This window comes from Procambarus clarkii, chromosome 49, assembly GCF_040958095.1.
Source record: "Procambarus clarkii isolate CNS0578487 chromosome 49, FALCON_Pclarkii_2.0, whole genome shotgun sequence".
Lineage (NCBI taxonomy): Eukaryota > Metazoa > Arthropoda > Malacostraca > Decapoda > Cambaridae > Procambarus > Procambarus clarkii.
This window is the reverse complement of record NC_091198.1, coordinates 23,682,389-23,707,388: the sequence shown is the minus strand read 5'-3', so window position 1 is coordinate 23,707,388 and position 25,000 is coordinate 23,682,389. Positions and strand designations below refer to the sequence as shown.

At 48.3% G+C, this 25,000-nt stretch overlaps 1 protein-coding gene across 1 annotated transcript in view; it reads right to left on the bottom strand.

The window, feature by feature from the left end:
* Positions 1 to 16,209: 16,209 nt before the first annotated feature.
* LOC138351445 (uncharacterized) overlaps positions 16,210 to 25,000 on the bottom strand; it is an 11,292-nt gene continuing 2,501 nt past the window's right edge. Inside the window, exon 2 of the mRNA XM_069303271.1 lies at positions 16,210 to 16,938. Coding sequence (XP_069159372.1) covers positions 16,210 to 16,938 — 729 coding nt within the window. The remainder of the gene's footprint in view (positions 16,939 to 25,000) is intronic.

Below are 25,000 nucleotides of genomic sequence, written 5' to 3'. Positions count from 1 at the left end.
AAAGAGCCAACACAGTGTGTACTGCGAATAAACCAACACGAGTCAACAAAGCATGAAGCGGGAATCTGCCAATATCATGCACGGGCTGTATGCAAATATGGGCTATCAGGAAGAGCTAATGGAACATGTAAATTTAAACACCCGAGATACTGCAGAAATATCCTAAATAGAGGTAAATGTCGCTCAGAATATTGCAAAACTTTCCACCCAAAACTGTGTCAAAATTCACTAAAGAAGAAGGAATGTTTTAACAGAGATTGCCCAGCATTTCATATCAAAACAACTAAATGAATAAACTCAAACGAACATAGAGACGAACATCAAACGAACAAACAAACCTGTGAATACAGCAACTGCCATACACACACCAGGGGAATGTTTTAGTAAGAGAAAGAGGAAAAGAATGACAAGAAATGTCCAAACTCTACCATCAACTTCGTCAAATGCTTGACAGGAGGCAGACAAGGTGGAGCCCCATTCAGAACCACATATATTGACACCAAGTCAAACACCCAGTTACTACCACAAATGCGAAAACATCTTTCTTATTTACCAACATGCAAGGCATCAAAACGCACACACAACCAAGTCCATTTTCTAATTGGTCTTCTAAATGAGGCAAATGCAATGTTTGTAGCTTTGATTGAAACTCACACAAAGGACTATTACAACATTTAGATATGGATACCAGAATTAAATCTTTTCAGCTGTGAGAGGAAACCCCGGCTACAGGGTGGGGTCGGCCTGTGTATCAAAGACACCCTCACCAACACAGAACTGCTGAACACCACAAACGTTATGATGGAATTGCTGATTCTCCAAATGGAAATTCTAAATGTGGTCATTTTCTTTGTATATAAATCACCAGATACAAATTCTCATCAGTTTAAAGACCAACTTATAAAAATAGTAGAAGACTGCTTAGAAAACCTCACAAACCCCAGACATCATCTTGCTTGGTGACTTCAACTTACGACACCTAAAATGGAAAAAGGAGGCAAATACAGTTATACCACCCTGGAAACACAAACCGAAACTGTCCCTATTTTTCGCTTGTTACAACTTGTAATAAAGTTGTTACATCTTGGCTTAACGTGTTTATGACGTATTAGAACGTTGTTACAACTTGCTATATTGGCTGTTATAACTGGTTAGGAGGTGTTAAAACTTCTTCGAACGTTGTACCAACGTCGTAGTTTCGGTGTGTGTTTGGTGGGCAGAGAATCCCAGGAAGCATTTTAAGTGGACAGTCACACACAGGTGACCTCTGGCAGACATGTGACGGATACAGACAGGCAGAGGTGCCATAGGCATTACCTTAAATCGGTAATTAGTAGAAGCAACAAGGCATGAAAACACACTATATATTATTTTTACAAACACTGATGAATTAAGGAACATAATTACTACATCTACATGCTACTCAGATCACAACCAAATCGAAGTTCAGACATTCATCGGCAATAGACCTATGAAGCCAATCTGAAATAAAAAAGGAGAAGAACTCAGACAATTCAGTTTAACAAACGGATTAACATGGAACAAATATTCCAAACCCCCTAACAGAAGTATGCTGGGACAAGCAACTACACAATGTAGACTTAAACCAGTGCCTTAAGAACCCCCCCCCCCCAGCAGCACTAGACACAAGTGCATGTCACACACCACGAGGGAGAAAGAGAAAAAATATACAAACTGGAACGAGAACGGCGTTCCCTCTACAGGCGACCAAAACAAATAGCAACACCTTACACGCTGAACTCTAACCCAGGAACGACACGCTGAACTCTAACCCAGGAACGACACGTTGAACTCTAACCCAGGAACGACACGTTGAACTCTAACCCAGGAACGACACGTTGAACTCTAACCCAGGAACGACACGCTGAACTCTAATCCAAGAACGACACGCTGAACTCTAACCCAAGAACGACACGCTGAACTCTAACCCAAGAACGACACGCTGAACTCTAACCCAAGAACGACACGCTGAACTCTAACCCAAGAACGACACGCTGAACTCTATCCCAAGAACGACAAATAAGAGAAAGTATTGTATATTCTGTGTATTGTGTATTAAAATAAAAATATTTGTATTTCTCTTTGTGTATTGAAGATAAATAGAGAAATAGAGAAGGTATGTGGAGGAAATAGAAACGATTGAGCTCAAGCTGAAACAATCATATACAATCCAAGAGAGGCAAAGACAGCGAAGGTCATGAGCAAAATGGAGAACAATCTGAAATACGTTATCTCCTCTGACACATCTAAATACGTTATCTCCTCTGACACATCTAAATACGTTATCTCCTCTGACACATCTAAATACGTTATCTCCTCTGACACATCTAAATACGTTATCTCCTCTGACACATCTAAATACGTTATCTCCTCTGACACATCTAAATACGTTATCTCCTCTGACACATCTAAATACGTTATCTCCTCTGACACATCTAAATACGTTATCTCCTCTGACACATCTAAATACGTTATCTCCTCTGACACATCTAAATACGTTATCTCCTCTGACACATCTAAATACGTTATCTCCTCTGACACATCTAAATACGTTATCTCCTCTGACACATCTAAATACGTTATCTCCTCTGACACATCTAAATACGTTATCTCCTCTGGCACATCTAGAACAAAACCTTCATCCAGCATTGACTCCTCGTGCAGGGGTGATGAACCTTCACAGATGACAGCTAAGAAATGAGCGAAAAACTGAGGCTTCCGTACGATTCTGTTTTCAGTGAACCTCCTAAACCCATTGAAGATGAAGGGTCCAAACGAATTCTTTATGAATGTGACACCTCCATCGAACCATATATCAGATGTCACCCTAGCCCCCACTGGACTTTGAAGTGGCCATTGAGAGCATGCCCATGCACTTTGCACCAGGCCCTGACTCATGGAATTCTATGTTCACCAGGAAGTGCAAAATACTTCTATCACAAGCCATAAATATCTTTTGACGACAGAGTCTAAATATTGGTGTTATTCCCGACATACCTAAAACAGGGGAGATTGCGCCACCTCACAAAGGAGGTAGTAAAGCAGATACAAACAATTATAGCCCAATAGCTCTAATTTCACATAACATAAAAATCATTAAAAGAGTGATAAGAAGTAAGACCACAAAACACATGGAATCAAAATATCTACATAACCCCGGACAACACGGGTTTAGAACAGGGCGCTCCATCTTCCTTTTGATGGTAGGTGCAGTTTGCATGAAGGATTTATCCTCGCTGACTGCACCAATACAGATGTTGGGAGACGCGTTTATGTTGAGGATGATAAGAGTTTCAAAGGTGCTTGTTGCGCTGTGGTGTAAGTAGAGGAGCGGCGACTAAAACAAAGGTGTGTTAGAGGGAGATTTGCCGCACCGTAGGGCGGTGTGTTGTGTTTATGGCGTCAGCTGATCCATGGTGCTGCGACGCAGCCCGCCTCTCACAGTTGCTGGACTACTATGACACAGTCTTAGATGCCATAGGAAGGCAGAACGCTAATGTAATATACACAGATTTCACAAAAGCTTCCAACATATGTAACCAGGGTTTTATTGCACTCAAAATGCGCACAAAAATTAATTACTGGCAAAGTAGGGAGATGGATATTCAACTTCCTAAGGAAGAGAACGCGAAGTGTAACAGTCAAAACAGTCAAATCTGGGTCATCCACCGTGAAAAGCTCAGTCCCCCCAGGTACCGTACTTGCTCTCGTATTTGTTATCATCCTCATATCAGACAACAACAAGGATACAAACTATAGCAATGTATCATCATTTGTAGATGACACTGGAATTTTCATGACAGTTGACAACATAGAAGACACAGCAAACCTCTAATCCGATGCCGGCGATGAGTCACAATAATGTGGCTGAAGTATGTTGACCAATCCACACACTAGAAAATGAAGGGACGACGACGTTTCGGTCCGTCCTGGACCATTCTCTTGAGTCGATTGTGGTCACAATCGACTTGAGATAGGTCCAGGACGGACCGAAACGTCGTCGTCCCTTCATTTTCTAGTGTGTGGATTGGTCAACAAACTCCTATCTGATGTTAATCAAGTCTTTCACTTGGCCTCAGAAAATATAATGATGTTGAATGAGGATAAGTTCCAATTACTACGCTATGGAAATCACGAAAACAGCAAAGGAGAAAAAATAAATAGAACCCCAGTCAAATCACGCTATTGAAAGAAAAAGCGTTTAAAAATTAGTGTGTACTCATGTCGGAAGACCTTACCTTTAAAGAACACAATAAAGTAGCCGTCACAACTGCAAGAAAAATGACAGGTTGGATAACAAGAACTTTCCAAACAAGAGATGCTGTGACAATGATGATCATTTTTAAGATATTATTGCTTTCTAGAATGGAATTCTGTTGTACAATGACAGCCCCCGTCAATACTGGAGAAATTGCTGACCTGGAGAGCGTGCAAAAAATCTTTTACTGCTAGACTCCACTCAATAAAACACCAAAAGGTATTGGGACCGCTTAAAAATGTAACATCTGTAATCCCCAGAGCGCTGGTGGGAGAGAGATATATAATAATTGACACGTGGAAAATATTAGAATGACTGGTTCCAAACCTGTATAAAGAAATAACACCACATCAGACCAGGAGGCATGGCAGGATGTGCAGAATAGTCCCACTGAAGAGGACAGGTGCAGTAGGCACGTTGAGAGAGAACTATACCATTATCTTAATCTCAAGACCATTCAGCACTCTTTCCCTGCACATACGAGGCACAACTGGCCGAACTCTCGCGACGTTCATATAAGAAAACTGGACCAGCATCTTCAAAGTATACCTTATTAACATACCTTATACCTATGACGTCACACTGCAAACAGCTACATCGAACAGCCTGGTTGATCAGACCAGCAACCAGGAGGACGTTGATCCTTGAAATCATCAACAGGTAAGTAGTTACTTCTCACTAAATACCTTAGCTACAATTGTATCCATACTGAGATTAGATAAGACAGACAGGTATACATGATATATATATGTCTCAACATGTAGAGGATGCGACACATTTCACACTCAAGCCAGATTCCTAGCACATGTGTCTCTAATGTGTCTCACACGGCATCTGTATGACACATAGCTGTGTCCACCCCTAATATGCTGCACATATGGGTGTGAAACTGTATTTTCGTGTCTACTCTCCTGATATAACAGTATATTTCGTATATATAGCATTAAAAGTCACTCTCTCTCTGTCTCTCTCTCTCTCTCTCTCTCTCTCTCTCTCTCTCTCTCTCTCTCTCTCTCTCTCTCTCTCTCTCTCTCTCTCTCTCTCTCTCTCTCTCTCTCTCTCTCTCCCTAAGTAAGGTACTCAACAGGTAGGAGTGAAAGCCTCACTCGCCGGCCACCTTCCCACCTTGCTGTGTTGACTGTAAAGCATGTTGGCCCATTCCACCAGCGTCAGGGGATGGAAGAGGGCGTCACGTCATGGGAAGGCTGGCATTTGTGTACGTGAGACGGGTGGAAGGGGGCGGGTGAGAGGGTCAGTAGAGAGTAAGAAGCAACAGAGAAGGTGAAAAGGTTAGTGAGAGGGGAAATTGAAAGAGTAATTATACATATGAAAGGGAGGATGAGAGGATGAATAGGCTTGTGGAAGCATTATTGTAGAGGAGAAAGTGTTACGAAAGGCAGGAAAAGGCACATGTGAGGAGAGGGAAAGGGTGAGAAAATAAAGTAGGAGATAAATGAGACGATGAGAAATGAATTCTACGAAGACAAGTCGCTGAAACATGAGGACCAGATTCAGGATTATATTAACGGAGTGAAGCAGCGGTGAATAGCCTACTTCACCGTTGGGGATCGAACTCCGACCCTGCAAAAAAACAAGCGTGGCATTCACTCTACCAATCCGTCTAAATCGAAGAGAAATGTGACCGATTTTGTATTTCACATTATAAATTTGAAATGTCAATTTAGCAGATCAAATTACAATTACCAATTAAAGAAACTAAATTAACGAAATAAAACGAGAAGTATCCCAATTTATTCCTTACACTGTTATTACCTAACTCAGTAAATTAGTTGTATTGCTTAGCAATTGAAATACAATATTGTATTAATAAAGTTATACATCTCCATTCAGTATTTACGGCGTTGAACCAGACTTTATCGAGAGATAACGCATTCACTATCTATTGATAGTGAATGAACAGTTCATCAATTAATGGGACTTACTCCATAACCTTCCTCTTAGGAACGAAGCATTCATCATCATGCTGGTGAGTGTGAATAATTCACCACCTTATTAGCGCCAACACATTCACTATTATACAAGCTATCGTTAAGGCCGGAGTGAATAGTTTAGGAAATAACGATAACAAGGTCCTTGAGGTGAGGAGGTAGTTACACAAGACCTTTTTAAGATGATTCGTAAGGTAATGAACTTAGGCCTGTAATTGGGTAAATAAATTGTTGACACCCTTTGATAAATTGTTGATAAGGGGCCTGACGGCTGAGTGGACAGTGCCCGGGATTCGTAGTCCTGAGGTTCCGGGTACTATCCCAGGCGGATGTGGAAACAAATGGGCAGAGTTTCTTTCATACTGATGCGCCTGTTCACCTAGCGGTAAATAGGTACCTGGGAGTTATCCCGGTTGCTACGGGCTGCTTCCTGAGGGATGTGTAACAAAAAGGAGGCCTGGTCGAAGACCGGGCCGCGGGGACGCTAAGCCCCGAAATCATCTCAAGATATCCTCAAGTTAAATTCAAGATAACCCTGTGTAATGAATGCCTAAGAAGTATACCAAAGTGAGTTTACCTCATTAAAATGCTGTCTCGGGGAATATCCTCATAACTGTTAAAGTTAATATTTGTGTATTATTTTCTTTGTTATCATCCCCCGAATTAGCACTACTGACAACCGTGTTTGATAGATGGACAAAAATAGATCTTGATCGATGGTGTACATCTGAGATTAGAGATTTTTAGGACAGACAAAGCACTGTTGTGTTCAGCATTGATGCCCAGGATTGTACGGATGATTACGAACAGAAAAATTAGGACATCTATGATAATCATTAAGCTGGAAAAGTAATTGTCAAGATGGAAGGCTTATCAAGATAGTCATCCGCCTCCTCCCACACCTACACCCACACCTACACCCACACCTACACCCACGGGTCAACCTGTTCTCTTAAAAATAACGTCGCTTTTGGCCGTTTGCCCGTATGCCGAAAGTGGACGTAATTTGAGAAAAGAAAAAAAATGAAAATAATTTTTTTTTTAAAACAACAGTAAGTTAAAGGTCCTCTGGTAGATTACGTGGGCAGGAAATTCTTATAAAGTTTCAAATTTTTATGAAAAATGTTAATTGTAAGTTTCCTCTCCTAACCTTTCCGAGTAGGCCGGACGACTCAAACAGAAAACGGGACAGTACGTCACTTTTGTGAGTCGATTTAATTTCAAATTATGTCCACTTTTGGCCATAACGCGCATACGAGCGAAACGCGATGGTATTTTTAAGAGGACGGGTTGCACACTCACATCCACACCCACACCCACACCCACACTGTTACGGCCCTCTCGGGACGCAACGGGGTCCTTACTCTGATGTAGTTAGAGGAAGATATATGTATCCGTTCCCAAGCCAGTAGTGGCTATCAAGGGATGAGATCCGTGACGCAATTAACTTAAAGGGAGTAGGGAAAGAAAGCTAAGAACTTAATATTATAATTATTACCATCACCTATTAAATATATAAAACAAATGAGTACACAAAGGGGAGGGGTATTAACACTTTACAAGGGGATTAATCCTCATCGTGGTCTTCTGCTGAAGACGCTGGTGCCCCACCACTTGGTGCCGAATCCTGGGTGCTTTCTTCGTGGCCTCACGACGTGTCCTCTGAGAATGCCGAGCCTACCCGGGCCACAGGTCAGCCAAAACGCAGGTCCACTGGGGGCACCGTCGTGGAGGCCGTCAACCACACGTCCAGCTGGTCTGCTGGCAGGTACTGAGCCACCAAGGCTGGTACGGCCACTCCACGAACGATATAAAGGGTACGCCCTAGACAGGAGTCTCGTGTGATATCACCAATCACCCTCCTGTCCTCAATACCCCAGTGGATGATCGTCTCCAACAGTCGGTCCCGGGAAAATCCTTTCACTGCCACTCCAATGGCAGGCTAACACACCACAGTGTTCTTCCGGGGGGACGACGTCACAACAGCTGCAGCAAACTTCATAGTATGGAGACTGGCTGCCTCGGGTAGACTGACTCCACTTCCATCACAGTGGTCCCAGGTCGGCTCTGTAAGCAGACACGTCATCAATAACCGGGACACTAATACATCTCACTTACGGGCTCGGGCACAAACACCTGACGTATCCAGTCCATAGATGGCGCTGTCGTCGGAGCACCACCTCACCAGAGGTCAGGGGCGGCGGTGTTGAGCGCTGAACCAGACTGGAAACTGGTCCTCGAGGCCAGTACACGCTGTCCTCACTAGGTGTCGTCGTCCGTTTGGCGGGGGTTTCGGGAGCTGACCCACAGATGGCGTGGTTGTCACTGCTCCAGGCTCGGACGCTGGATCCGGGTTCGTAACACACACCCACACCCACATCAACACTCACACCCACACAGGCCAACTGCTGGTACTCCATAGCCTGTAACCTTCAACAGTTTCTTAGTTGCCAAATATATATTTACCACAAGGTGAAGAGAGACATCAGGTGATATAGATACCGCGCCCAAACGTTTCTGTCTTGCCGTAGGAAACGAACCCGGACCACGACTGTGCTGATCACTACCTAACAAGGAAGAGAGTCTTGCTTCTCAATATTATTACAGTTTAACATTAATGGCAAAAGGACTATTCTTACGTCTTTTAAATAATTAGATAAATTATCTAAAATAAAAGATACTATTCTTCAGTGTAGTTTATATAAATCATTTTTATACTAATTAATGCTAATTATTATAACTGTCAAATAAGTTAATAGTTCACTATCTCTACAAAAACTTACAAACAAACTGAATAGTTTAGATTATTCAAAATCCCTAGAAATGTCCAAGGTTCCGAAGAGGGTTCGAATCCCTGGAATATTTGGGTTTCTAAACAGGCGCCAAGTATCTCATTTCCGTGTTCTTATTATTCTCACATGCACGTAAGGGCTCGAACCCTGACCGCCGGAGTGGAAGGTGAGGTAAAATCAGAAGAAACCACTGAGCCAGTGAGACCAAAACACTTGGAAGGCATTCGAGGACAAGGAACTGGATGGTAGGAATAATGTCCAACCAGATGCACCAACGGGGATCGAACTCAGACCTGCAAGGTAGCTGTTGTAGGGAGTGGACGCCCAGTATTGTATGTACACACAACCCTAGGCCCTACAACCCTGTAGGTTGGCCAGCCAGGGTGTAGTACAGGCAAAAGAGAAGGGAAGGTATCACTGTTCACGCTGCTTGAACAACGTTGTGGCTAGCCTTTGTTGTGGTGTAGGGGGACCTGTCCGTCACGCCGCCACCTGTCACTCCCCTGGTGGGGGACCTGGCCACCCTGGTGGGGGACCTGGCCACCCTGGTGGGGGACCTGGCCACCCTGGTGGGGGACCTGGCCACCCTGGTGGTGGACCTGGCCACCCTGGTCACCCTGGTGGGGGACCTGGCCACCCTGGTGGGGGACCTGGCCACCCTGGTGGGGGACCTGGCCACCCTGGTGGTGGACCTGGCCACCCTGGTCACCCTGGTCACCCTGGTGGGGGACCTGGCCACCCTGGTCACCCTGGTCAACCTGGTGGGGGACCTGGCCACCCTCGTGGGGGACCTGGCCACCCTCGTGGGGGACCTGGCCACCCTGGTGGGAGACCTGGCCACCCTGGTGGGGGACCTGGCCACCCTGGTGGGGGACCTGGCCACCCTGGTGGGGGACCTGGCCACCCTGGTGGGGGACCTGGCCACCCTGGTGGGGGACCTGGCCACCCTGGTGGGGGACCTGGCCACCCTGGTGGGGGACCTGGTCACCCTGGTGGGGACCTGGTCACCCTGGTGGGGGACCTGGCCACCCTGGTGGTGGACCTGGCCACCCTGGTGGGGGACCTGGCCACCCTGGTGGGGGACCTGGCCACCCTGGTGGGGGACCTGGCCACCCTGGTGGGGGACCTGGCCACCCTGGTGGGGGACCTGGCCACCCTGGTGGGGGACCTGGCCACCCTGGTGGTGGACCTGGCCACCCTGGTGGGGGACCTGGCCACCCTGGTGGGGGACCTGGCCACCCTGGTGGGGGACCTGGCCACCCTGGTGGTGGACCTGGCCACCCTGGTGGGGGACCTGGCCACCCTGGTGGTGGACCTGGCCACCCTGGTGAGGGACCTGGCCACCCTGGTGGGGGACCTGGCCACCCTGGTGGGGGACCTGGCCACCCTGGTGGGGGACCTGGCCACCCTGGTGAGGGACCTGGCCACCCTGGTGGGGGACCTGGCCACCCTGGTGGGGGACCTGGCCACCCTGGTGGGGGACCTGGCCACCCTGGTGGGGGACCTGGCCACCCTGGTGGGGGACCTGGCCACCCTGGTGGGGGACCTGGCCACCCTGGTGGTGGACCTGGCCACCCTGGTGGGGGACCTGGCCACCTTGGTGGGGGACCTGGCCACCATGGTGGGGGACCTGGCCACCCTGGTGGGGGACCTGGCCACCCTGACGGGGGACCTGGCCACCCTGGTGAGGGACCTGGCCACCCTGGTGGGGGACCTGGCCACCTTGGTGGGGGACCTGGCCACCATGGTGGGGGACCTGGCCACCCTGGTGGTGGACCTGGCCACCCTGGTGGGGGACCTGGCCACCCTGGTGGGGGACCTGGCCACCTTGGTGGGGGACCTGGCCACCATGGTGGGGGACCTGGCCACCCTGGTGGTGGACCTGGCCACCCTGGTGGGGGACCTGGCCACCCTGGTGGGGGACCTGGCCGCCCTGGTGGGGGACCTGGCCACCCTGGTGGTGGACCTGGCCACCCTGGTGGGGGACCTGGCCACCTTGGTGGGGGACCTGGCCACCATGGTGGGGGACCTGGCCACCCTGGTGGGGGACCTGGCCACCCTGGTGGGGGACCTGGCCACCTTGGTGGGGGACCTGGCCACCATGGTGGGGGACCTGGCCACCCTGGTGGTGGACCTGGCCACCCTGGTGGGGGACCTGGCCACCCTGGTGGTGGACCTGACCACCCTGGTGGGGGATCTGGCCACCCTGGTGGGGGACCTGGCCACCCTGGTGGGGGACCTGGCCACCCTGGTGGGGGACCTGGCCACCCTGGTGGTGGACCTGACCACCCTGGTGGGGGACCTGGCCACCCTGGTGGTGGACCTGGCCACCCTGGTGGTGGACCTGGCCACCCTGGTGGGGGACCTGGCCACCCTGACGGGGGACCTGGCCACCCTGGTGAGGGACCTGGCCACCCTGGTGGGGGACCTGGCCACCTTGGTGGGGGACCTGGCCACCATGGTGGGGGACCTGGCCACCCTGGTGGTGGACCTGGCTACCCTGGTGGGGGACCTGGCCACCCTGGTGGTGGACCTGACCACCCTGGTGGGGGATCTGGCCACCCTGGTGGGGGACCTGGCCACCCTGGTGGGGGACCTGGCCACCCTGGTGGTGGACCTGGCCACCCTGGTGGTGGACCTGACCACCCTGGTGGGGGACCTGGCCACCCTAATGGTGGACCTGGCCACCCTGGTGGTGGACCTGGCCACCCTGGTGGGGGACCTGGCCACCCTGACGGGGGACCTGGCCACCCTGGTGAGGGACCTGGCCACCCTGGTGGGGGACCTGGCCACCCTGGTGGTGGACCTGGCCACCCTGGTGGGGGACCTGGCCACCCTGGTGGGGGACCTGGCCACCCTGGTGGGGGACCTGGCCACCCTGGTGGGGGACCTGGCCACCCTGACCGTGGACCTGGCCACCCTGACCGTGGACCTGGCCACCCTGGTGGTGGACCTGACCACCCTGGTGGGGTGGACCTGGCCACCCTCATCGTGGACCTGGCCACCCTGGTGGTGGACCTGACCACCCTGGTGGTGGACCTGGCCACCCTGACCGTGGACCTGGCCACCCTGACGGTGGACCTGGCCACCCTGGTGGGGGACCTGGCCACCCTGGAGGTGGACCTGGCCACCCTGGAGGTGGACCTGGCCACCCTGGTGGTGGACCTGGCCACCCTGACCGTGGACCTGGCCACCCTAACGGACCTCAGGGCTCCAGTGTCTCACGTCACCTTGTTAGGGGTCCCAAAGCCGGATGCAAACGTTGTTTTTTATCAAATTTGTGAACTAAAATTCACTTTTAAACTGAATTCTCCATTTTGAGGGCGTCAGGTGTGAGGGTGGAGGCGCGCGGGGCCCTGACGTTGGTGAGGCTGCTGGTGGGCGGGGGACCAGGAGCTGTAACATGGCCAGCCTCGCTGGGCTGGTACCTGTGTGGTAGCTCTGTGGTACCTGTGTGGGGTTTGTGTGGTACCTGTGTGGTAGCTCTGTGGTACCTGTGTGGGGTTTGTGTGGTACCTGTGTGGTAGCTCTGTGGTACCTGTGTGGGGTTTGTGTGGTACCTGTAAGGCGTTTGTGTGGTGTTTGTGTGGTACCTGTGTGGTGTTTGTGTGATACCTGTGTGGTGTTTGTGTGGTACCTGTGTGGTGTTTGTGTGATACCTGTGTGGTGTTTGTGTGGTGTCTGTGTGGTGTTTGTGTGGTACCTGTGTGGTGTTTGTGTGATACCTGTGTGGTGTTTGTGTGGTACCTGTGTGGTACCTGTGTGGTGTTTGTGTGATACCTGTGTGGTGTTTGTGTGGTGTTTGTGTGGTGTCTGTGTGGTGTTTGTGTGGTACCTGTGTGGTACCTGTGTGGTGTTTGTGTGATACCTGTGTGGTGTTTGTGTGGTGTCAGTGTGGTGTTTGTGTGGTACCTGTGTGGTACCTATGTGGTGTTTGTGTGATACCTGTGTGGTGTTTGTGTGGTGTTTGTGTGGTGTTTGTGTGGTGTTTGTGTAGTGTTTGTGTGGTACCTGTGTGGTGTCTGTGTGGTACCTGTGTGGTGTTTGTGTGGTACCTGTGTGGTGTCTGTGTGGTACCTGTGTGGTGTTTGTGTGGTACCTGTGTGGTGTTTGTGTGGTACCTGTGTGGTGTTTGTGTGGTACCTGTGTGGTGTTTGTGTGGTGTTTGTGTGGTGTCTGTGTGGTACCTGTGTGGTGTTTGTGTGGTACCTGTGTGGTGTTTGTGTGGTACCTGTGTGGTGTTTGTGTGATGTCTGTGTGATGTCTGTATGGTGTTTGTGTGGTACCTGTGTGGTGTCTGTGTGGTACCTGTGTGGTGTTTGTGTGGTACCTGTGTGGTGTTTGTGTGGTACCTGTGTGGTGTTTGTGTGGTGTTTGTGTGGTGTCTGTGTGGTACCTGTGTGGTGTTTGTGTGGTACCTGTGTGGTGTTTGTGTGATGTCTGTGTGATGTCTGTATGGTGTTTGTGTGGTACCTGTGTGGTGTCTGTGTGGTACCTGTGTGGTGTTTGTGTGGTACCTGTGTGGTGTTTGTGTGGTGTCTGTGTGGTACCTGTGTGGTGTTTGTGTGGTACCTGTGTGGTGTCTGTGTGGTACCTGTGTGGTGTTTGTGTGGTACCTGTGTGGTGTTTGTGTGGTGTTTGTGTGGTGTCTGTGTGGTGTTTGTGTGGTGTTTGTGTTGTGTTAATGTGGTGTTTGTGTGGTGTCTGTGTGGTGTTTGTGTGGTGTCTGTGTGGTGTCTGTGTGGTGTTAATGTGGTGTTTGTGTGGTGTCTGTGTGGTGTCTGTGTGGTGTTTGTGTGGTACCTGTGTGGTGTTTGTGTGGTACCTGTGTGGTGTTTGTGTGGTGTTTGTGTGGTGTTTGTGTGGTGTCTGTGTGGTGTTTGTGTGGTGTTTGTGTGGTGTTTGTGTGGTGTTTGTGTGGTGTTTGTGTGGTGTTTGTGTGGTGTCTGTGTGGTGTTTGTGTGGTGTTTGTGTGGTGTTAATGTGGTGTTTGTGTGGTGTTTGTGTGGTGTTTGTGTGGTGTTTGTGTGGTGTTTGTGTGGTGTTTGTGTGGTGTTTGTGTGGTGTTTGTGTAGTGTTTGTGTGGTACCTGTGTGGTACCTGTGTGGTACCTGTGTGGTGTTTGTGTGGTGTTTGTGTGGTGTCTGTGTGGTGTTTGTGTGGTACCTGTGTGGTACCTGTGTGGTGTTAATGTGGTGTTTGTGTGGTGTTTGTGTGGTGTCTGTGTGGTGTTTGTGTGGTGTTTGTGTGGTGTTTGTGTGGTGTTTGTGTGGTGTTTGTGTGGTGTTTGTGTGGTGTTCGTGTGGTGTCTGTGTGGTGTTTGTGTGGTGTTTGTGTGGTGTTTGTGTGGTGTCTGTGTGGTGTTTGTGTGGTGTTTGTGTGGTGTTTGTGTGGTGTCTGTGTGGTGTTTGTGTGGTGTCTGTGTGGTGTTTGTGTGGTGTTTGCGTGGTGTTTGTGTGGTGTCTGTGTGGTGTTTGCGTGGTGTTTGTGTGGTGTTAATGTGGTGTCTGTGTGGTGTTTGTGTGGTGTTTGTGTGGTGTTTGTGTGGTGTTTGTGTGGTGTTCGTGTGGTGTCTGTGTGGTGTTTGTGTGGTGTCTGTGTGGTGTTTGTGTGGTGTCTGTGTGGTGTTTGTGTGGTGTTTGTGTGGTGTTAATGTGGTGTCTGTGTGGTGTTTGTGTGGTGTTTGTGTGGTGTTTGTGTGGTGTTTGTGTGGTGTCTGTGTGGTGTCTGTGTGGTGTTAATGTGGTGTTTGTGTGGTGTCTGTGTGGTACCTGTGTGGTGTTTGTGTGGTGTCTGTGTGGTGTTTGTGTGGTGTCTGTGTGGTGTTTGTGTGGTACCTGTGTGGTGTCTGTGTGGTGTTAATGTGGTGTCTGTGTGGTACCTGTGTGGTGTTTGTGTGGTGTCTGTGTGGTACCTGTGTGGTGTTTGTGTGGTGTCTGTGTGGTGTTTGTGTGGTGTCTGTGTGGTGTTTGTGTGGTACCTGTGTGGTGTTTGTGTGGTACCTGTGTGGTGTTAATGTGGTGTCTGTGTGGTGTTTGTGTGGTACCTGTGTGGTGTTTGTGTGGTGTCTGTGTGGTGTTTGTGTGGTGTTTGTGTGGTGTTTGTGTGGTACCTGTGTGGTGTTTGTGTGGTACCTGTGTGGTACCTGTGTGGTGTTTGTGTGGTGTTTGTGTGGTGTTTGTGTGGTGTTTGTGTGGTGTCTGTGTGGTGTCTGTGTGGTGTTTGTGTGGTACCTGTGTGGTGTTTGTGAGGTGTTTGTGTGGTGTTTGTGTGGTGTTAATGTGGTGTCTGTGTGGTGTTTGTGTGGTGTCTGTGTGGTGTTCGTGTGGTGTCTGTGTGGTGTTTGTGTGGTGTTTGTGTGGTGTTTGTGTGGTGTTTGTGTGGTGTTTGTGTGGTGTTTGTGTGGTGTCTGTGTTGCGTTTGTGTGGTGTTAATGTGGTGTCTGTGTGGTGTTTGTGTGGTGTTAATGTGGTGTTTGTGAGGTGTTAATGTGGTGTTTGTGTGATGTCTGTATGGTGTTTGTGTGGTGTTTGTGTGGTGTTAATGTGGTGTTTGTGAGGTGTTAATGTGGTGTTTGTGTGGTGTTTGTGTGATGTTTGTGTGGTGTTAATGTGGTGTTAATGTGGTGTTTGTGTGATATCCAAGTAAGCACACAACCTAACTTCATCGAATTATAAACGTTATTAAAACGTTCAATCAACGTAAACTTAGTTAAAAACAACAAATCTCTATAGTTACATTGTGAACATGCACCTGTTACCTAGCAGTAAATAGGTACCTGGGAGTTAGTCAGCTGTCACGGGCTGCTTCCTGCGGGTGGAGGCCTGATCGAGGACCGGGCCGCGGGGACCACTAAAGCCCCGAAATCATCTCAAGATATCCCTTAATGTGGTAGTTTGGTCCACTGTCAACGTAAAACCAACATTGGCGTTACTGGTCATGTGGTAGTTTGGTTCTCTGACAACATAAAACCAACATTGGCGTAAATTCAGTCAAATCTGGACACCAATCACTTGACAAAATATATTTCTTTCCATGGACCGACTCTCAAGAGTTCCAACTATTATATTCAAGATATAATTTGAGTGAGTATAACCTTCAATGGACGCATATTTGTAGACATATTTACCAGATATATCAGACTTGCCACTGCCGCCAGCACCACACACCTGTCACACCTGAGCCTTAATTATTGATATGGCCGCGAGGCTCCCGGCCGCTCCGAGGTAAAATGCAGATTTATATGAATTTTTAGACGGGTTTGTGTCTCGGCCGACGGGTGTGAGTCCTCGACCGCCGGGTGAGGGTCCTCGACCGCCGGGTGAGGGTCCTCGACCGCCGGGTGAGGGTCCTCGGCCGCCGGGTGAGGGTCCTCGACCGCCGGGTGAGGGTCCTCGGCCGCCGGGTGTGGGTCCTCGACCGCCGGGTGAGGGTCCTCGGCCGCCGGGTGAGGGTCCTCGGATGATGGGTGTGGGTCCTCGGCCGATGGGTGTGGGTCCTCGGCCACCGGGTGAGGGTCCTCGGCCGCCGGGTGAGGGTCCTCGGATGATGGGTGTGGGTCCTCGGCCACCGGGTGAGGGTCCTCGACCGACTGGTGAGAGTCCTCGACCGCCGTGTGAGGGTCCTCGGCCACCGGGTGTGGGTCCTCGGCCGTCGGGTGAGGGTCGTCGGCCGCCGGGTGACGGTCCTCGGCCGACGGATGACGGTCTTCGGCCGCTGGATGACGGTCCTCGGCCGCTAGGAGACGGTCCTCGGTCGCTGGGTGAGGGTCCTCGGCCGCTGGATGACGGTCTTCGGCCGCCGGGTGAGGGTCCTCGGCCGCCGGGTGTGGGTCCTCGGCCGCTGGATGACGGTCTTCGGCCGCTGGATGACGGTCCTCGGCCGATGGGTGTGGGTCCTCGGCCGCCAGGTGAGGGTCCTCGGCCGACGGGTGTCACAACACTGGCTCAGGTTTCTTGCCGGACTCGGGTCGTGTTGCTCAATTCTTCCCTCTCCTCATGTTGTCTTGGAGAATGGGAAAGACAATTGTCTCCATTTATTTGTTTTTAATGTGCGCGCGTGTGTGCGTGTACTTACCAAGTTGTGCTTGTGGGGGTTGAGCTCTGGCTCTTTGGTCCCGCCTCTCAACTGTCAATCAACTGGTGTACAGATTCCTGAGCCTACTGGACTCTGTCATATCTACATTTGAAACTGTATATGGAGTCAGCCTCCACCACATCACTGCCTAATGCATTCCATCTGTTAACTACTCTGACACTGAAAAAGTTCCTTCTAACGTCTCTGTGGCTCATTTGGGTACTCAGTTTCCACCTGTGTCCCCTTGTTCGTGTACCACCAGTGTTAAATTGTTTATCCTTATTTACCCTGTCAATTTCTCTGAGAATTTTTAAGGTAGTGATCATGTCTCCCCTTACTCTTCTGTCTTCCAGTGTCGTGAGGTGCATTTCCCGCAGCCTTTCCTCGTAACTCATGCCTCTTAGTTCTGGGACTAGCTTAGTGGCATACCTCTGAATTTTTTCCAGCTTCGTCTTGAGGAAGCTGGAAACACACATATACTCACCTACTTGTACTCACCTATTTGTGCTTGCAGGATTGAGCATTGACTCTTGGATCCCGCCTTTCGAACCATTGGTTGTTTACAGCAATGACTACGGTCCTATTTCCCTATCATACCTAGTTTTAAAATTATAAATAGTATTTTCTTCCACAACCTGTTCCTTAAGTGCATTCCATTTTTCCACTACTCTCACGCTAAAAGAAAACTTCCTAACATCTCTGTGACTCATCTGAGTTTCCAGCTTCCACCCATGTACTCTCGTGTGAACACGAGGGGGACATTCCTATTCCGTGTGAACATTCTATTCAGTGTGAACATTTCGTCTATGTCCACTCTGTCAATCCCCCTGAGTATTTTATACTTTCCTATCATGTTCCCCCCCCCCCCTATCCCTTCTATTTTTTAGTGCCGTAAGACACAGTTCCTTCAGGCGCTCCTCATATCCCATCTGTCGGAAAATCCGACACCATTTAATATCATACAGATAATAGCTGTATTACCAACAAGTTACCCATAGAAAACGTAACTTGTAGTGGAATTACCGTCTATAGAAAACGGGATATCATCACCACATACTATTATATTCACCAGCTATTCTGCTGGGAATTGTTCTTAAATACATTAGTCTTTGGACTTTACCATCATAAAACATCTTATATAAATTAAGTTAATTATCAATATTAAAGTAGAGTAAATGTGACCCTTCTATCACTTTCAGACATGTGGACAATGTAAGCCAGGCGTGAGAGTGAGGAGGAAGGGGCAGCCATTGTTTATATTGAGACCAGAGGCTCACACGGGAGCAAATTCGGCTCCTGTTAAATTTACTTGGACGTAGTGTTATGGAAACCAAAGGTGTACCATTTTTCAACACGCTGTCTACATATCAAGTTAAGTGTTCTTTCCGAAACCCATTATCTATCATTAGTGGCCATTAATGTCATTATATAGGGTGGGCCGGTTAGAACGCGAAATCGCCTCATACTAAAGGTAATTAAGCCAGGTCTTTATTGTTCCATGTACTCTATAGTGTTTTCTCTGAAATACTTGTCATATATAGGATTCTGGCTTCACAGCTAGCGCACTTTTGACAGGTCAAGACGAGGAAGCAAGATTTGTGCACCAGTTACTGGGTGATATGGAAGCTACCTCAAAGAGGATAATTTGGTGTCTACACCCTAGTTATACCTGGTGGACTAACCTGCTGTACTATAAGATAAGGAACCTCTTCAATGTATGTAGTTAATTCTGCAGTTTGATTGGCTGCATATATTTAAATAATAATAACCCCCCTAATGTGTAGAGGATCGATTTGTGAGATTATGAGATTATTGCAGAAATACAGTCCACTTAACATTATACAAATTGCTATCGAAGTATATAAATTAACGTAAATATAAATTCTATATATATTCATATAAATTAAATAAATATAAATCTCACAGGTCGGTTCCCACACCATCCCTCATAACTCTGGAACGAATCTCGTTGCAAACCTCTGAACTTTTTCTAGTTTCTTTATATGCTTCTTCAGATGGGGACTCCATGATGAGGCGGCATACTCTAAGACTGGCCTCAGGTAGGCAGTGTAAAGCGCCCTAAAAGCCTCCTCACTTAGGTTTCTGAATGATGTTCTAACTTTTGCCAGTGTAAAGTACGCTGCTGTCGTTATCCTATTTATTTATGCCTCAGGAGATAGATTAGGTGTCATGTCCACTCCCAGGTCACTTTCTCGCATCGTCACAGGTAGGCAGTTCCCCTTCATTGTGTACTGTCCCTTTGGTCTCCTATCACCTAGTCCCATTTCCATAACTTTACATTTGCTCATGTTAAACTCCAGTAGCCATTTCTCTGACCATCTCTGCAACCTGTTCAGGTCTTTTTGGAGGAACCTGCAATCCTCATCTGTCACAACTCTTCTCATCAACTTTGCGTCATCCGCAAACATCGACATGTAGGACTCTACGCCTGTAAACATGTCGTTAACATATACAAGAAATAGAATTGGTCCCAGCACCGATCCTTGTGGTACTCCACTTGTTACTGTTCGCCAGTCCGACTTCTCGCCCCTTACCGTAACTCTCTGGCTCCTTCCTGTTAGGTAGTTCCTTATCCATGCTAGGGCCTTTCCCCCCACCCCCGCCTGCCTCTCGAGCTTGAACAGCAGTCTCATGTGCGGTACTGTATCAAAGGCTTTTTGGCAGTCCAGAAATATGCAGTCTGCCCAACCATCTCTGTCCTGTCTTATCCTCGTTATTTTATCATAGAATTCCAGAAGGTTTGTTAGGCATGATTTCCCTTTCCAGACACACATGTGTGTGCGTTTGTGCGTGTGTGTGTATGCGTGTGCGCGTTTGCGTGTGCGTGCATACGTAGGATGAGGTTCTTACATGAGTCCATTCAGCCACGAACTCCCCCCGGGCCTCGCGGCTGAGTGGACAGCGCTCTGGGGTCGTAGTCCTAAGGGGCCGGGTTCGATCCCCGGCAGAGGCAGAAACAAATTCTTTCACCCTGATTCCTACTGATCACCTAGCAGTAAATAGGTACCTGGGAGTTAGACAGCTGCTACGGGCTGCTTTCTGACAATGTGTGTGTGTGTGTGTGTGTGTGTTATAGATAGATATATGTAGTTGATGTAATAAAAGGAAAAATAGATTGGTTAGAAAGGCGGGTTCCAAGAGCTAATAGATCGACTCTGCAGACACTATTAGTAAAATACAAATAGTAAAACACACACACACACACACACACACACACACACACACACACACACACACACACACACACACAGAAGTGAAGACGGCCAATGTAGTCCCAATATACAAGAAGGGCAGGAGGCACTGAACTACAGGCCAGTGTCCCTAACTTGCATTCCAGCAAGATGATGGAAAAGATTGTGCGTAAAAAGCTAGTAGAACATCTGGAGCGAAAGAACTTTGTAAGACAACACCAACATGGGTTCAGAGATGGCAAATCATGCCTAACAGGATTAAATGAGTTCTATGACCAGGCAACAAAAATCAGTCAAGAGAGAGGGCTGGGCAGACTGCATATTTCTGGACAGCCAGAAAGCTTTTGACACAGTACCACATAAGAGACTAGTGCACAAACTGGAGATGCAGGCAGGAGTGAAAGGGAAGGTACTCCACTAGATAAGAGAGTACCTAAGCAGCAGGACACAGCGAGTCACAGTGAGGGGTGAGGTCTCGGAGTGGCGGGGAGTCACCAGTGGAGTCCCACAGGGATCAGTCCTTGGACCTATACTGTTTCTGATATACGTAAATGATCTTCCAGAGGGAATTGACTCGTTCCTCTCGATGTTTGCTGATGACGCGAAAATTATGTGGAGGATCAGGACAGAGGAGGATAGTATGAGGCTACAAGATGACCTAGACAAACTGAAGGAATGGTCCGACAAATGGGTAATAAAGTTCAACCCAGGTAAATGTAAGGTAATGAAACTAGGAGGAGGAACTAGGAGGCCAGTCACCGAATGGGCGATGAAGTCCTTCACGAAACGGACAGAGAGAAATATCTGAGAGTTGATATCACGCCAAACCTGTCTCCTGAAGCCCACATCAAAAGAATAACATCAGCGGCCTAAGCGAGGCTGGCTAACATCAGAACTGCTTTCAGAAACCTGCGTAAGGAATCCTTCAGAACCTTGTATACCACATATGTAAGGCCAATCCTGGAGTATGCGGCCCCAGCATGGAGTCCGTACCTAGTCAAGCACAAGACGAAGCTGGAAAAAGTTCAGAGGTATGCCACTAGGTTAGTCCCAGAACTAAGAAGCATGAGTTATGAGGACAGACTACGTGAACTGCACCTCACGTCGCTGGAGGACAGAAGAGCTAGGGGAGACATGATCACCACATACAAAATTCTCAGGGGAATTGACAGGGTGGACAAGAATGGATTATTTAACACGGGTGGCACACGCACAAGGGGACACAGGTGGAAGCTGAGTACGCAAATGAGCCACAGACATATTAGAAAGAACTTTTTCAGTGTCAGAGTACTTAGTAAATGGAATGCACTAGGAAGTGATGTAATGGAGGCTGACTCCATACACAGTTTCAAATGTATATATGACGGAGCCCAGTAGGCTCAGGAATCTGTACATCAGTTGATTGACGGTTGAGAGGCGGGACCAAAGAGCCAGAGATCAACCCCCGCAAACACAACTAGGTGAGTACAACTAAGTGAGTACACACACACACACCAGCAAACATACATACCCAGATCACAGACAACCTCAAACCGACAGATATAGAGACAGATAGCGAGCGAGAGGGAGAGTGGGAATTTAACATGTACATTACTATGTCTTCTTCATTATTCTGTCTGCTTGCCTCCATCTTTTTGATATGTATCTCTAATGCACTTATCTGTGTTTACCTCTGACTCTGTCTTCACGTACTTGTGAAGACAGAGACAGATGTAAACACAGAGACAGAGATCTCTATACCTCCTCCATCTCTACCCCCTCCATCTCTACCCCCTCAATCTCTACCCCCTCTACCTGAGGCAAAGATCTTCTCCTAACCCCTCAACACCCATAGCCGCAGAAAGCACGCTATACTGCCTAAAATGAACAATAGTTCCATATCAATTCGGTCATTCAAAGTCTAATAACCAAGGGGATCGCAACTCTTATCCTTCTCCTATTATATTTCCCCCCATGCTCACATATGTAGAATATATACATATATGTTTTTATGTACATTCTTGGACGTAAATGTTGATGGTGAGTGAGCCAGCTCCCGCGACCTCAGACAATTCACAATCAGTTAATGATTGTGAGTAAAAATGTAGACTAGTGTTAAATATTCAGGTTTCCCGAGAACGATGAGGTGCGGATGACAGCCTGTGAGGTATTGATGAGGAGCTTCTCTGAGGGGTTCACAGGGAGGGTTCCATGCTGTCAGTAAGGCATTGATGAGGAGCTTCCCTGAGGGGGTTCACAGGGAGGGTTCCATGCTGTCAGTAAGGCATTGATGTAGAGCTTCTCTGAAGGGTTCACAGGAAGGGTTCCATGCTGTCAGTAAGGCATTGATGAGGAGCTTCTCTGAGGGGGTTCACAGGGAGGGTTCCATGATGTCAGTAAGGCATTGATGAGGAGCTTCTCTGAGGGGGTTCACAGGGAGGGTTCCATGCTGTCAGTAAGGCATTGATGGCATTTAAGTAAGGCATGATTAATAACCAAGAATACCCAATCACAGAGAGAACAATTCAGAGAGACGAATCACCCAAAGTGTATCAACTAATGAAACGTTTTCTTCCCGCTAAAGCCAACAGCAAATCCAGTCATTTAAACAACTCGTTAAGCCAGTTTTCATGCATAACTAGCCAATCAACATTCACTAGAGGTCCTCTACTAGGATTAACTCTTCACGACTCCTTCAGCTGCCGTCTTAACAAGCGACTCTGAAAGGTTGTGGAACGAGGAAGAATTGTTAGTTGCTGCTGAGTTCTTGCACTCTGGCAACGTCACCATTGATGAGAAGCAAGTGACAATAGATGGAGTCAACTGCCACTTGATGGTCGGTGGCAATTGATGGAGTCAATTGATGGTTTAACTGGGAAATAGGTTTGGTCCTGTTGATGATGATGATGATGATGCATGGCCAGTCGATGACTGATGATAGTTTATCTCTATGACTCTCAGACGACTAATTACTCAACTACACCATTGAACCCACCCTCGACCGTTACACCCAGGCTCACTAACTCTTGACACTATCAATACCCTTGGTCAGGTATTGTCAATACCTGCCCTTGGTCAGGTATTGTCAATACCTGCCCTTGGTCAGGTATTGTCAATATCTGCCCTTGGTCAGGTATTGTCAATACCTGCCCTTGGTCAGGTATTGTCAATACCTGCCCTTGGTCAGGTATTGTCAATACCTGCCCTTGGTCAGGTATTGTCAATATCTGCCCTTGGTCAGGTATTGTCAATACCTGCCCTTGGTCAGGTATTGTCAACACTTGCCCTTGGTCAAGTATTGTCAACACCTGCCCTTGGTCAAGTATTGTCAACACCTGCCCTTGGTCAGGTATGGTCAATACCTGCCCTTGGTCAAGTATTGTCAATACCTGCCCTTGGTCAGGTATGGTCAATACCTGCCCTTGGTCAGGTATTGTCAATACCTGCCCTTGGTCAGGTATTGTCAACACTTGCCCTTGGTCAAGTATTGTCAACACCTGCCCTTGGTCAAGTATTGTCAACACCTGCCCTTGGTCAGGTATGGTCAATACCTGCCCTTGGTCAAGTATTGTCAATACCTGCCCTTGGTCAGGTATGGTCAATACCTGCCCTTGATCAGGTATTGTCAACACCTGCCCTTGGTCAAGTATTGTCAACACCTGCCCTTGGTCAGGTATTGTCAATACCTGCCCTTGGTCAAGTATTGTCAACACCTGCCCTTGGTCAGGTATGGTCAATATCTGCCCTTGGTCAGGTATTGTCAACACCTGCCCTTGGTCAGGTATGGTCAATACCTGCCCTTGGTCAAGTATTGTCAATACCTGCCCTTGGTCAAGTATTGTCAACACCTGCCCTTGGTCAGGTATTGTCAATACCTGCCCCTGGTCAGGTATTGTCAACACCTGCCCTTGGTCAGGTATTGTCAACACCTGCCCTTGGTCAGGTATTGCTCAGATTTCCTTCATATACCTTCAGGCGAGCATATGTTTAACTGTATGTATGTTGTTTAAGATTTGGTACCTGGAACAAAAAGTTCCAAGTAGCACGGGCTATGGTGAGCCCCGCAGTGGACTTATTACCGGTTGTGATAAGGACGGTTTATTTTGATGAGATGTTCATCATCTCCGGCTTTTATGTAATATTAATTTTTATTGGTCAAATTTTATGCGTTTTTAGTGATGATTTTTCGCGAATATATTTTTATCTTTTTGCCATCTTTTTTAGCACTGAAAATGGAATAATTATCTCCGAAACGTTTTTTTAAAAATACATTAAAAAATAATTTATTTTTAGATTTTCTAGAAGATTTTTAGAAGATTTTTGTTAACACAGAAGATGAAATAATATGTCCCAAACGTTTTATTTACAAATACATTGAAGAAGATGTATGCTGTATAGAAGACTGTTGTTCTTGGGAAAAACATTTTGTCAACATTGACAGATTTTGTCACTCTCAAGGTTGACAGACTCCTCATATTGACACTTGGCCAGCGTGCAGTCAAGGCCTTTATGGGGTCAATACTGCGCTTCCTCGGAGTGTTGACCTCCACACAACACACACTCTAGTGTCTCCTCTACCCGGAGGAGGAGGAGACTGTATCCGGTGTTTACTGTAGAGTATCTGGGCCGTGGGGTCCACTCTTGTGGGAAGCTGGGGTCCACTCTTGTGGGAAGCTGGGGTCCACTCTTGAGGGAAGCTGGGGTCCACTCTTG